Source organism: Myotis nattereri (assembly GCF_964212035.1).
Source record: "Myotis nattereri genome assembly, chromosome: 12".
Lineage (NCBI taxonomy): Eukaryota > Metazoa > Chordata > Mammalia > Chiroptera > Vespertilionidae > Myotis > Myotis nattereri.
In genome coordinates, this window is record NC_138087.1 from 65,830,581 (window position 1) to 65,845,376 (window position 14,796).

General features: G+C 40.5%; 1 protein-coding gene across 1 annotated transcript in view; it reads left to right on the plus strand.

Moving 5' to 3' along the window:
- The window catches only part of HSDL2 (hydroxysteroid dehydrogenase like 2), a 47,466-nt gene that overhangs the window by 18,832 nt on the left and 13,838 nt on the right, over window positions 1-14,796 (plus strand). The window contains exons 4-7 of the mRNA XM_081103276.1: window positions 89-203; window positions 3,192-3,295; window positions 6,016-6,114; window positions 14,051-14,245. Coding sequence (XP_080959402.1) covers window positions 89-203; window positions 3,192-3,295; window positions 6,016-6,114; window positions 14,051-14,245 — 513 coding nt within the window. The remainder of the gene's footprint in view (window positions 1-88; window positions 204-3,191; window positions 3,296-6,015; window positions 6,115-14,050; window positions 14,246-14,796) is intronic.

The window sequence follows — 14,796 nt, forward strand, 5'->3', positions numbered from 1 at the left end:
TAGATTCAACTACACAGAGTAAACGTTTTTATTTCTTTTTGTTATAAACTTTAAATTACATTAATAGGAATTGATTATTTGAAAACAGGAATTGATGTGTTGGTGAATAATGCCAGTGCTATTAGCTTGACCAACACATTGGAGACACCTACGAAGAGGGTGGATTTGATGATGAGTGTCAACACCAGAGGCACCTACCTTACGTAAGTTAAAGAATTGTCAGGGAGAGCCCTAGCCGATTTAGCTCAGTGGATAGAGTGTCAGCCTGTGGACTGAAGGGTCCCAAGTTTGATTCGGGTCAAGGGCACATGCCTGGGTTTTGGGCTTGATCCCCAATAGGGGGTGTGCAGAAGGCAGCCAATTAATGATTCTCTCTCATCATTGATGTTTCTATCTCTCTCTCCCCTTCTCCCTTCCTCTCTGAAATCAATAAAAATAAGTTTAAAAAAAGAGAGACTTGTCTCAATTTACAAAAATACTTTGTTTAGAAAGGAAAAAAAAAGAATTGTCAGGGAAAATGTTGTAATGTTTTCTCAGAAGACTAGTTAGTAAACAGATTTGAAACAGATTGGCAATACAGTTTAAAATCCAGCCAAACGGCCTAAAAGTGCTCCAAGTTAGTAGATAGTATTTCAAATAAATTTTTTATTCAGAGATCTCCCCCCCCCCCATAAATCTAATTAATACTACAGTATAGCTCATGTATTTTCAAACATTTGTATGAAGAAATACATACAGGGTATCCCCTAAATATACATACACACTTTAACAGCTGTTAGCTCAATTTTGAAAATGAAATATATTTCAATAAACATTGCCTTTATAATTATTCAAAGTGTGTGTATATATTTTATGGGGACACCCTATATATGCATACCAAGTCGTCTAATTAAGCCAGCAATAGTCTCTCCTTCCTTTGAAAACACTTGGGTTTTAGTTATATAAATAACAGGAAGCTCATTATGAACCTATTTATTTATTTTCAAATATATTTTTATTGATTTCAGAGAGGAAGAGAGAGAAAAAACATCAATGATGCCCAGCTGGCATGGTTCAGTGATTGAGTGTAGACCTATGAACCGGAGGAGGTCACGGTTCGATTCCTGGTCAGGGCACATGCCCAGGTTATGGGCTCGATCCCCAGTGTGGGGCATGCAGGAGGCAGCCAATTGATGATTCTCTCCCATCATTGATGTTTCTATCTCTCTCTCCCTCTCCCTCTCTGAAATCAATAAAAATATATTTTTTTAAAAACTTACCTACTGTAGAAATGTTTCACAGCAGTGCAGAAATTAATTTTGTTCATTGTATTGTTCACTAGCTACAAAGACACAAAAAGTGTCTGGCTAAAAAGTAAAAAAATGGACTATGTTATGAATTCTAAGTACTAAATACACCTCCATGATTTGAAACACAGACAGATCAGTGCTTTACTCATGTTGAATACAAACATGATCATCTACTGTATGGCAAGATTGTGTGGCCAGTGTATTGTTAAGGAAATTGACTCTCTTTGCCACTCAAGAGAGAATTCCCAGATCAGTTCCCAAACAAAGAATGGGTCAAAAGCTTGGCTTTTTTAGTTGACATTATGACTTATGTAAACACAAATGCATGGTTTTCACTGCTAATTCCTTGTGAAATTATGTCTTTGGAAAACCCATTTGGCAAGAACAATTTGGACCCATATCTATTCTGAGGTCATTTTCCAAAAATGAAAATGATGGCCTAAACGACATTCCTTTGAATGTGAAATATGGTCTTATGTCTGGAATAGATTTAGTTTGTTTCCTATTGATGTTTTGAGGTGCAGTTCACTGTTTTAATCACTGTCAGTTCTAATATTGGTTGTCTCTCCCAACCTCACCCCCATAAAAGTGAAGCACCTTTGGAAAGGAATAATACATATAAAAATTCATTAGTGATATTGATTGTAATTGGTTTATAAACTTGAAAAAACATTGCTGATGGTTCCAAGAATATTGTAATAAGAAAATTGACTTGAAAGAAGAGAGGACAAGTTCAAACTTCTAGAAGTTATTGAATATGAAATAAAATTAAAAGCTACAAAATTATTGAGCTAAAATATTTAACATGTTATAACCTAATAATGAAAAATTTTTAAATATTGGACCTGAGTCTCCTGTAAAATAAATTGCCTACCTTTATAAACAGTATTTTAAAAAACCCAAAACTTGCCCTAACCGGTTTGGCTCAGTGGATAGAGCATTGGCCTGCGGACTAAAGTGTCCCAGGTTCGATTCTGGTCAAGGGCATGTACCTTGGTTGCTGGCACATCCCCAGTAGGGGGTGTGCAGGAGGCAGCTGATCGATGTTCCTCTCTCATCGAAGTTTCTAACTCTCTATCCCTCTCCCTTCCTCTCTGTGAAAAAAAAAAAAAATCAATAAAATATATTTAAAAAAACCCAAAAAAACCCAAAAACTTAATATTGTTCCCAAAGGCATATTGCATTGCATACTGGTGCAAATTAACTTCGGAAATGTATGGGGAGTTACATTATTAAATTACAATTCCAGCATAGTAGGAATACCACATCTACTAAGATGAAATAAGCCAACCTATATAATAGTAATAATAGCAGTAGTTTATTTCATGTTTAGCATTATGAACTGTTTCAAATATCTCATATATCATCTCATTTTAATCCCTTGGTCAATCCTAGATTTTAGCAGGTATTACCAACACTTACCAATGAGAAAACTGAGAAGTAGAATGCTATCTATTTTCCCCAGGATCACACAAGGAAGGGGCAGAAGGATAATTTGAACCGAGGTGTGTCTGACTGGAATATCCATGTTCTTTGCACAATACAAGCTGTGCTGGCTGACAATTACATTAACTGTTACTGAAAAGTGTGTGTGTTGGGGAGGGAGAATTTTAAAGGATGTAGTTGAGGATAACCTCAGTTAGATTTAAGGCTAATATGCCAAGGATTTTATTATTATCATCAAGTAGATTATTTCGTCAGGCCATTTAAGCAAAGTTTCAAGGTTGAAAAATTAGTTGCTTTTCCCATTTTCATTCTAGAAGAGTAAAAATAAACAAAAGTACTCTATAGATTACTAAACAAATTCAGTTCCTCTGTAGAAGTAGATTAAAATAAAACTTTAAAAAGTGGGGTGGTTATTAGAAAACTATTCATTTGGCTTGTGTTTGCTTTCACTTTCAGATCTAAAGCATGTATTCCTCATTTGAAAAAGAGTAAAATTGCTCATATCCTCAATCTCAGCCCACCACTGAACCTAAATCCACTGTGGTTCAAACAGCACTGTGGTAGGTGGTTTGTTTATTTGTTTTGCATTAAATCAGTGCATCTATTATGTAATCACAATTTACATATACTTTTAGCATTACATTTTCTATGCAGAATCAGTAGCATTTTGGAAAGTAGATTCTTAAACTTTTGTCTGTAATTATAGAATTTAGGTATAATATGTATTCATTAAAATGCGCAGATCTTAAGGGTTTAGTTTGACGAGTTTTGACAAATGTATACACCTATAAAGCCAACATCCAAATCAAGATATGCATTTCCATCATCCCAGAAAGCTCCCTCAAGTCCCAATGAGTGTGTTTTATTGAATGTAACTTATCCTATCTAATAAAAGAGAAACATGGCAATTGGCGTACGACCGCTACCCTTCCTATTGGCTAATCAGGGCGATATGCAAATAAACTGTCAGCCAAGATGGCGGCCGGCAGCCAGGCAGCTTGAAACTAACATGAGGCTTGCTTTCTTCAGTGACGGAGGACTCCAACGTTCCCCGCCTGCCGCTGCAGGCCTCTGAGCTGCAAGCAACTATGTAACCAACATAGAAACTAAACAAAACCCCAGAAACCTGCCGGGCTTCAGCCAGCAGGATCGCAACATTGTAAGCAAAGGCCAGAAACCTGCTTTCAGCAGCGGAGGCCTAAGAGCTGGAGCCAAGCCTCAAAGCTAAAGCTGGCCCAGAATAAAAAAAGAAAAAAGAAAAAAAGGAGCGGTTGGGAGCTTCAGTCACCCCCAGCCTGAAAACAGCCCTCAGCTCCTCACCCAGACTGGCCAGGCATCACAGTGGGGACCCCCACCCTGAAGGGTGTGTGACCAGCTGCAAACAGCCATCATCCCCTCACCCAGGCTGGCCAGGCACCCCAGTGAGGACCCCCACCCTGATCCAGGACACCCTTCAGGGCAAACCAGCTGGCACCCACCCATGCACCAGGCCTCTACCCTATATAGTAAAAGGGTAATATGCCTCCCAGCACCGGGATCAGTGGAGCCGCGAGGCCTCCCGGCCCTGGGATCAGCGTGACAGGGGGCAGCGCCCCAACCCCCTGATCGGCCCTGCTCTGTGGGTGACAGGGTGCGGCGCCCCAACCCCCCCCCCCCCCACGGTCCCTGCTCTGTGTGTGACGGGGTAGAGCCATAATCTCCCCATCGGCCCTGCCCTGAGTGTGAGAGTGGCGGCACCCCAACCCCCTGATCAGCCCCCTGCTCTGTGGGTGATAGAGGGCGGTGCCCCAACCCCCTGATGGGCCCTGCTCTGTGTGTGACAGGGTACAGAGCCCCAACCCCCCTGTTGGGCTCTGCTCTGTGAGTGACAGGGGGAAATGCCCCAACCCCCTGATGGGCCCTGCTCTGTGAGTGACAGGGGGAAATGCCCCAACCCCCTGATTGGCCCTGCTCTGTGCGTGACGGGGTAGCGCCGCAACCTCCCCATCGACCCTGCCTTGAGTATGACAGGGGGCAGTTCCCCAACCCCCCAATTGGCCCTACCCTGAATGTGACTGAGGGTGGAATCACAACCTCCTGATCGCCCTGCTCTGTGTCTGACGGGGCGGCGCCCCAACTCCCCAATCGGCCCTGCTGTGAGCCCGACCAGGGGCTGCACCTAGGGGTTGGGCCTGCCCTCTGCCACCCGGGAGCAGGCCTAAGCCAGCAGGTCGTTATCTCCTGAGGGGTCCCAGACTGCGAGAGGGCACAGGCCGGATTGAGGGGCCCCCCTCCCCCCCAAGTGCACAAATTTTTGTGCACCGGGCCTCTAGTCTATAATAATAAAAGTGTAATATGCTAATTAGACCGGACTAACCTTCCGGACGACCTTCCAGACGAAGCCGTGGAGGCAGGGGCTGAGGCAGAGGCAGCCGCCATGGCATGAATTTCGTGCATCAGGCCTCTAGTTCTTCAATAATGTTGATTAAAAACTATCCATGAAATACTTTACCTTCCACAGCAAACTAATGATTCAAGGTATGTTAAATAACAAGATTCATGTGTAAGTACCTCCTTTAAAATAGTTGTATCAGAGACTTAGTTCTTATTTCACAAAGCAAACTAAAAGAAGTTCTATTTTCATTGACAAGGTTAATAAAGAAGTTTGTAGCCTTTAGTTGTTATTTTACTAGCAGTAGCTTCCCTTTAAATGATCACTTTCATTCTTTACAAAGAAAAAAAACAGATTAAGAAACAGTAGTGTAGCCGAAACCGGTTTGGCTCAGTGGATGGAGCGTCGGCCTGCGGACTGAGGGGTCCCGGGTTCGATTCCGGTCAGGGGCATGTGCCTGGGTTGCGGGCACATCCCCAGTGGGAGATGTGCAGGAGGCAGCTGATCGATGTTTCTCTCTCATCGATGTTTCTAACTCTCTGTCTCTCTCCCTTCCTCTCTGTAAAAAATCAATAAAATATTTTTTTTTTTTTAAAAAAAACAGCTCTTTTTTAAAAAAGAAAAAGAAAAACAGTAGTGTAACTTATTCCAATAATATTAAGGGAAATTAAAGTTTATTACCGTGTCTTTTCTTTTAATAAAATGTTAGGATGGAAATATATAAAGAAGCTCACCCCTGTTCAGATACCTCCATAAAAACTGTTTTTTTTAAAGAGTATGTTTTAAAAAGTATGCTTTGTATATATTATATTATTAAAGAATTCTAAAAAAATGTATCAGGAAAAAATAGTAATAGAAAGAAACTAATTTATTTCTTAATTAACTATTATTTCTTGTGGTTCCTTTCAGCTTATACCATTGCTAAGTATGGTATGTCTATGTGTGTGCTTGGAATGGCAGAAGAATTTAAAGGTGAAATTGCAGTTAATGCATTATGGCCTAAAACAGGTATGTACTTAAAAAAAATATTTTTTAATTCTCATTTATTGTTCTTTTAAAAAAATTATTGATTGCCCTAACCAGTTTGGCTCAGTGGATAGAGCGTTGGTCTGCGGACTGCAGGGTCCCAGGTTCGATTCCATTCAAGGGCATGTACCTTGGTTGTGGGCACATCCCCAGTAGGGGGTGTGCAGGAGGCAGCTGATCGATGTTTCTCTCTCATTGATGTTTCTAACTCGCTGACCCTCTCCCTTCCTGTCTGTAAAAAATCAATAAAATATATTTAAAAAATAAAAAATAAAAAAATTATTGATTGATTTCAGAGAAAGAGAGGAATGGGGAGAAAGAGCAAAAGAAACATCGATTTGTTGTTCCACTTATTTATGCATTCATTAGTTGCTTTTGTCTGTACCCTGACTGGGGATTGAACCCATAACCTTGGTATATTGGGACAATGCTTTAACCAACTGAGCTACCCAGTTAGGACTCATTTATTGTTCTTGACACTCTTGAGATGCATCTTGGGTGAGCAGGGTCGGGTAGGAGAGAGTAGACTGTCAAAGGTAACCTCAGTCTGTCGGGAAACAAGTTAAACTCTTTCTTGTATATATAAGACATTTTACAGCTTTCACTTGGACTAAATAACTGACTCTTAAGCAGATCGCTATACTGGAAACATTGAACATTGGAACACTTAAAGAGTTTCATTAAAGCCGACAGGAAGCCAGCTGTGCTTCCCTAACCTTTTCTCCATCCTCATGTTTGGTACCTTACTAAATTCTGCAGATTCTCATGCTATTGTTTTATCCTCATATATCCAAACAAATGTTTCATTAGTTTCTTTCTTTTTTTTTTAAAATAAATCTTTATTGTTCAGATTATTACAGTTGTTTCTCTTTTTTCCCCCCATTGCTCCCCTTCACCCAGTTCCCATCCCACCCTCTGCCCTTACCCACCCCACACTGTCCTCATCCATAGGTGTACGATTTTTGTCCAGTCTCTTCCCACACTCCCCCCTAACCCCCCCCCGAGAATTGTCAGTCCACTCCCTTTCTATGCCCCTAATTCTATTATATTAACCAGTTTACTCTGTTCATCAGATTTTTTATTCACTTGATTTTTAGATTCACTTGTTGATAGATATGTAATTGTTCATAATTTGTATCTTTACCTTTTTCTTCTTCTTCCTCTTCTTAAAGAATACCCTTCAGCATTTCATATAATACTGGTTTGGTGGTGATGAACTCCTTTAGCTTTTTCTTGTCTGTGAAGCTCTTTATCTGACCTTCAATTCTGAATGTTAGCTTTGCTGGATAAAGTAATTTTGGTTGTAGGTTCTTGCTATTCATCACTTTGAATATTTCTTGCCACTCCCTTCTGGCCTGCATAGTTTCTGTTGAGAAATCCCCTGACAGTCATATGGGTACTCCCTTGTAGGTAACTGACTGTCTTTCTCTTACTGCTTTTAAGATTCTCTCTTTGTCTTTTGCCCTTGGCATTTTAATTATGATGTGTCTTGGTGTGGTCCTCTTTAGATTCCTTTTGTTTGGGGTTCTATGCGCTTCCTGGACTTAGAAGTCTATTTCTTTCACCAGGTAGGGGAACTTTCCTGTCATTATTTCTTCAAATAGGTTTTCAATATCTTGCTCTCTCTTTTCTTCTGAAACCCCTATAATTCTGATGTTGGTACACTTGAAGTTGTCCCAGAGGCTCCTTACACTATCTTCATATTTTTGGATTCTTTTTTCTTTTTGTTTTTCCGGTTGGGTGATTTTTGCTTCTTCGTATTTCAAATCTTTGACTTGATTCTTGGGATCCTCTAGTCTGCTGTTGGATCTCTGTATATTATTCTTTATTTCAGTCAGTGTATGCTTAATTTCTAGTTGGTCCTTGTTCATAACCTCCAGGGTCTCACTAAATTTATCGGCGATTTCTAGAAAGTTCTTGAAAAACCTTATAACCGTGGTTTTGAACTCTATATCCAGTAGTTTGCTTTCCTCCATTTCTGCCATTTGTGATCTGTTTCTTTGTCTCCGCATTTTGGCTGCTTCCCTGTGTTGATAGAGTGTCTTTGTGTGCTAGGTGTCCTATAGGGCCCAGTGGCTCAGCCTCCCCAATTACCTGAAGTGGACACTCTTGGTGCACCCCTTTGTGGGCTGTGTGCACAGTCTTGTTTTAGTTAAGCCTTGATTGTTGTTGGTATCACTGGGAGAAATTGACCTCCAGGCTAATTGGCTGTGAGAATCAGCTGTGTCTACAGTGGGAGCACTTCTGTGCTGGAGACACCCTTATGTGGCAAGACTTGCTTCAGTGGGGCTTTGGTGCTTATTGAGTCTGCCCCCTGAGTGTGTCCCTTATGGATCTGAGGAGTTGTAATCTGGATGGTCCCACTCTGACCACTGGGTACACTGGCACTTGGATCTCTAAGGAGGTGCTAATCTAGCCTCTGCCTGAGGCTACCCAGCAGGAGGTACAGAGAGATCTGCAGATTCCTCTTCCTTGTTTGGGGTTTGGAGGTGCCCAGATGAGGCCCAGCTGTGAAGCAATGCAAGCTGCTGTGGGGCCTTGAGTCTTCTTTTGGATGTTCTGGGTCTCTCTGACCCAGCTGCAGTTTGTTAGGTAATTTTAGATCTCAGAGGGCCAGCCCATTCATATGCAAAAGCCTCTGAGCGGAACAAACAGCTATGGCTGATCCTCAGCCTTGCCCTAAGAGGTCCCCGGGTGTCAGTGTCCCGCGGTAATTGCTGTAAGCACCTCTGAGAGAAAGCTGCCCTCGAGTTCCGCCCGCTGCCAGACAGTCCAGTTTCTCCCCGTATGAGTCTGGGTCCCCAGAGACTCGCCCAGAACTGGAGTTCAGAGCCATCAGGAGCTTGTGACTCCCTCCCGATTGAAAAAGACACCTGCGTCCTCAGTTGCCAGCCTTTTCCACATGCGCCTCCGTACCTCTGCACTTTACTTTCGCACCTCCTCTGAGTCTCAGTGTGCTTTTCTCTTTCCTTCTAGTTGTAGAATTTCCACTCAGCCAGCCTTCCTGTGGTTCTGGATGATGTCTGTTTTGTCTTTTAGTTGTAGTTTTGAAGTGGTTGTGCGAGGCAGCAATTTCAGGTGTTTACCTATGCTGCCATCTTGGTTTCTCTAAAATATTTTTAATCCTCGTTAGTTTCTTATATTCTTACTACCTTTGTCTTTTTCCACTATAATAAGCTGACCTATCTGTTACTTTCACATGAATTCTGAGCTCACAGTGTCCCTAGATCCCCTTGAGGTGACAAGAACCTACATATGGCTGGACTTTGTATGAAGCTTTAGAATTCAGGTACGGCATTGTTTTATTTATTTTCATCACTCCACAAATACCTATTGGACGGTTACCATGGAGTGCACACTGTGTAGGGTACTGGGATACTTTTTTGGCCTTTTCATCTAGTAGATGACTTAGTTGGTAGGAATTGACTGTTAAAAGCACATTTAATCTAGTATTTTTATGAAGTACTGTAGCCGTTCAGCTACTCTTGCACTGAACCACCACATATGGCAGTGTGAAACATAGCAGAATTCTAGCTTAGGAACAGATGAAGGGTTTCTTTTCATCTTTGCTTCCCATCTGCTGTGCAGTGGGTGAAGGGATTTCCTCAACTCCAACCCGTTGGGAGAGGTCTAATGGTATTGAAGCTGAGGAAACAAGGGACTGTGGGTAGGAACTTATGAAACACAGGGGCATGTAGCTGATGTAACTTAGGAAAAGAAAGCTTTCGCAGCCAGCTCTCTAGTCACCATCTTTCTTCTAAGGCACTGGTTCTCAACATTCCTAATGCCACTACCCTTTAATACAGTTCCTCATGTTGTGGTGACCCCCAGTTTCATTGTTACAAATTGAACATAATTAAAGCATAGTGATTAATCACGAAAACAATATGTAATTATATATGTGTTTTCCGATGGTCTTAGATGACCCTGTGAAAGGGTTGTTCGACCCCCAAAGGGGTCGAGACCCACAGATTGAGAACTGCTGTTCTAAGGATTCCAAGAATCAATTGTTAAAAATTTCTTTGTTTTGTAATTTGACCAGGACTCCTTTTCTTACTAGCCCATTGTGGGATCAGAACTATGTTTTAGTGCTTCTTTGTATCTCTTACGTTTCTGTGTCAGACACAGTTCTTTTAAGATTTTCTGGAGAGTAATATTCTTTGCAATGGGGTAAAAGGTGAAAGTGAAAAAAAGTGCTTCTACAACATTTTCAAACTACATGTCAAGACTCATTGGTGAGTCATGAAATCTATTTAGTGAGGCATAAAATCAATTTAGTGAATTGTGAAATTGATATAGTAAGCAGCAGCCAACATTTTTTGTTGTTTTGTTTTATTTCTAATGGAATCAAATAGAAAATATTAGAGAGTACTGCATATAGTAAGGGTCAGTATTATTTCATAAACTTTTGTTTTCTATATAAATGTCATATATGAATAAAATATGTTAGTGTGTATGTGTATGTATTTATATTCTTTTTAAAAAAATATATTTTATTGATTTTTTTACAGAGAGGAAGGGAGAAAGAGAGCCAGAAACATCGATGAGAGAGAAACATCGATCAGCTGCCTCCTGCACACCCACCACCGGGAATGTGCCTGCAACCAAGGTACATGCCCTTGACCGGAATCGAACCTGGGACCCTTCAGTCCGCAGGCCACCGCTCTATCCACTGAGCCAAACCGGTCAGGGCGTATTTATATTCTTAGTTATGTCAGTAAAAAGTGTTACTTATTGTGGATCAGTCAAAGACTTTAAAAGTTTACAGTTTACTGTGACTCTTTTTCTACTTCCTTTTCTTCTCAACCTCCTCCTCCCACATCAAACATTGCTATTACTAAAGTTAAAAGATAGTGAGATTCAGGCAGTTAGTTAGAAAGGAAGAGCTCCAAGATAACAGAAGTCCTAACATCATATTTTCCCTCTTTGTACTCCTGGCATGTAACTTTCTATTCATTAATCTTCCAAACATTTTTATATTCCAGGCACAGTGCTCCATACTATTTATTCATTACTCATATAATTTATTAAGTGTCTACTCTGTACAAGGCATTAGGAGGTACTAAGATGAATATGATGCAGTCCTTACCTTCAAAAAGTGTTACTATTTATTGTGAAAGATGAAAGATTTTGTTGCCATTGCACTTTGTTCTTCCTTCACTGCCTCCACTCTCCGAATCTTTAGTTTTTTTTGGATCCAGGGGTAACAAAGTTAGAAAAGGCCTTGTCTGACTGTAAAAATTTTATATTTTATTTATCCATCATATATTGATTGAGCATCTATTCTAGTTGCTTAAGATGTATTATAGGACAAAACAGACAAGAATCTGTTGGAGTTAGTAAGGAGAATGAGGCAAGGTGTTCCTGACAGAGGGGACCCATTCCAGCAGGGAACAAGAAAGGCTGTAGAGTGGGAAAATAATGTGTTGGTGGAACTACAAGTAGTTTGATCTGGTGTCTGTGTGATAGGGTGTAGGCTTTTTATTTCCCACAGACCTTGAGCAACTGTAATGCTCAGATTGATTGGAATGTTGAGTGGGTATGAGGTGGTGGGGGAAGGTGAATGAACTAGGTCCCAGGTCTTGATTGCCAAGTTTAGGAGCTTGAATTTTAATCTATATTAAGTAGAAAACCACTTTAGAATTTTAGAAGCAGGAGAGATATAATAAGCAGTGGGAAAACAGGAGCAGTGGACTGATATGGTTGTTGAGGTTGAAGAAGTTTAATTTGGCATTTGAATATAGAATGGCTTGTAAGAATGGAGAGAGGAGCCAGGAAAGCTAGCTAGAATACAGCATTATCTATAATTGAGGCAATGAAAATGGATTTTAGAGGGTGTCCAAGGTGCTGGCTACTTCTTAGGTCTCTATTAAAAATAATTAAAAAAAAGCCCTAGCCAGTTTGACTCAGTGGATAGAGTGTCAGCCTGGGGACTGAAGGGCCCCAGGTTCGATTACGGTCAAAGGCACGTACCTCGGTTGCAAGCTCCCCGCCCTGGTCAGGGGCATGCAGGAGGCAACCAATCAATGTGTCTCTCTCACATCGGTGTTTCTCTCTGTCTCTCCCTCTCCCTTCCATTCTCTTTAAAAATCAATGGAAAAAATATCCTCAGGTGAGGATTTAAAAAATAAAAAAATGATTCCTCATCCTAGACTGTATAGAGTGGCTCTCTTTCTATGTCTGCTAGAAGCTGAATAATCTCCCAACATTACTGCCCTTTAAGGAAAAGGAGATTTACTGCACTTAATGAAATGGATACAGTGTAACATTTATTATCAATAATCAAAGCAGTGTCCTGGTCCACTCGCTGTTTGTCCTCTCTGGCTCGGTGTGCCTTCTCTACACCAGCTACATGAGCCCTTCTGGGTCTAGATCTTTGACCACACCAGATTCAACACATCCAGAGATCAGTGAGCAGGCCCCCAACGAGGTCACCTTTAAAAATACAACTTTTTTCTTTTTATAACATCCACTTCATAGTTTCTGCTGAAATGAAAGGTGGGAGGAGAGGAGTTATGAGGGCTGCTATTCAAAGTGTTTACTGCTTCTTACCTCTTGACTGGCCAGAACAACTGTGGTAGAAGAAGAAGTTCCACCTGGGATAGATTCATGTGGGTTGGGTGAGGAGTCTGGGAATGCAGCTACTGATCTTGGTGCTGACCACAGAGAGGAAGATAAAAGTATCACAGCAGCTGCAGCCCTCTATCACCCGGACCACATTGCAGATGGACGTGGGAACTCAGCTAACCAGGGAGGCCAAGGTGACAAGGTGGCAACTGGCTTCTCTGGTGCTAGAAACCAAAACTAGGTGTCTTTTTTTCACAAGGACCTACTTTCCAACTTGTTCTCATGGCAGTTTTTACCATATTTCATTGATTCTGAGATGTCCAGGCTTTGACATTTTTACATCTTTGATATCGGAATGCTCTTACAATTGATGATATATCATAGTTTAATTGGGAGGGGTTTTTTTCTTAGTGGTACACTTTATAAGTCATATCTTTGCTTCATTGAATACGCCCAAGAATATATGTGTGTGCTTGGTAGGGGCCAGTAGGTGTTAAAGAGGTGAGAGAAGCTCTTTCCCCAGAGAAGGAGGACTCAAAGGCAATGCTGATGTTTTAAACCTGATATGTGCAGCATATATTTATGTGAAAGGAAATCTTCCATTGATTTTAAGACTCTTGTTACTGTCTGTTTTGAGCAAGCTGTAACCAGAAGAATCAATCCGAAGCTACTAGATACTTTCCCAGTTATTCCTTAATTAGATTCAAATTGTAGGGTCACCTTTAGGAATCTTGTGATCCAAGGTTTATCAGCTTTCATAACAGATATTGCTTATTTTCCTTTCCAAAATCATCACTGAATTTTATGTGGTGGATCTTATCGTTAACTTGTACTTATTAAGTGCTTATGGTATGCTTGTCATTGTTTTAGGCATTGGGCATACAGTGATGAAAAATAAAAACAAAGTCGCCATATTCTAGTAGAGAGGAAAGAGAGACAACCAACTTAAGAAAGGAGCTCCATATTTAGAAACAAGAAACTGAGGCCCAAAGATGGTGGTGGCTTGCCAAAAAATAGCATAGTTGGCATAAAAATCCCACCTTACAGCTCAGTGCTCTTTCTATTATACCTTACTGGCTTCTTGAATCTCAAGAATGGTATGCAAATTCTTAAGTATTCTGAATCAGAAAAATCTAATTGACTTTTGCTGTGAGTCTCATGAAGAAGTTCTATATAAGGCAGTGTTGTGAACAGCAAGGAACATATGTTTTCTATTCAGTTATGCCATTTAGCAAATGCTTCAAGCTCTCTGGACCTTGTTTTCATCACCTGATAAATTAACTGTCTTGCTGTCGCTTCCATAGTCCTACTGTTTGATTTGGAGTTATGGATGCGTATGTTTTCTCTGCAGCCATACACACGGCTGCTATGGATATGCTGGGAGGATCCGGTATTGAAAGCCAATGTAGAAAAGTTGACATCATTGCAGATGCTGCGTATTCCATTTTCAAAAAGCCTAAAAGTTTTACTGGCAACTTTATTATTGATGAAAATATCTTAAAAGAAGAAGGAATAAAAGATTTTGATGTCTATGCAATTAAACCAGGTAATGCTTATTATTTTTAAATATAGTGATGCATTTCCCCACATTTTCTGCAAGGAATACACTTCTCTTTTGTGTGTGTGGTTTTGTGATTATAAAATTAATATGCTCTTTTAAAAGCTGTCTTCCCAATAAAAGGAAAACCCCATACCAACACATCTTAAAGAAGAAAGGAAAAATAGAAGTGAGTTAAGGGATATACAGATGCAGAAGGTCACATCAACTATTAATCATTTCCAAATTTTGAAACCAAATAGAAAATTAGTTTTAAAGTTGATCTTAAAATCACAGAGTAAAGATTTTATTCAAGGATACGGTAACAGAAGATACAGCAGTGTGTTTTTTTTTTTCACAAAAACTTCTTAAGATTATGGGCTTTTTCTAAAAGTTTATCTCTGAGGTGCAGTCTCTTAGAGTAGCTTAGTGGTAAATGGTGAAGGGGAGTGAGCAGAGTCTGTGCCATGTACAAGGGTGTGATGTGAGAAGTTCTCAGCAGTCCCCTTGTTCACAAGTCATTCTTCCTCTCTGAAATTGCAGATGATGATCGTAATGAT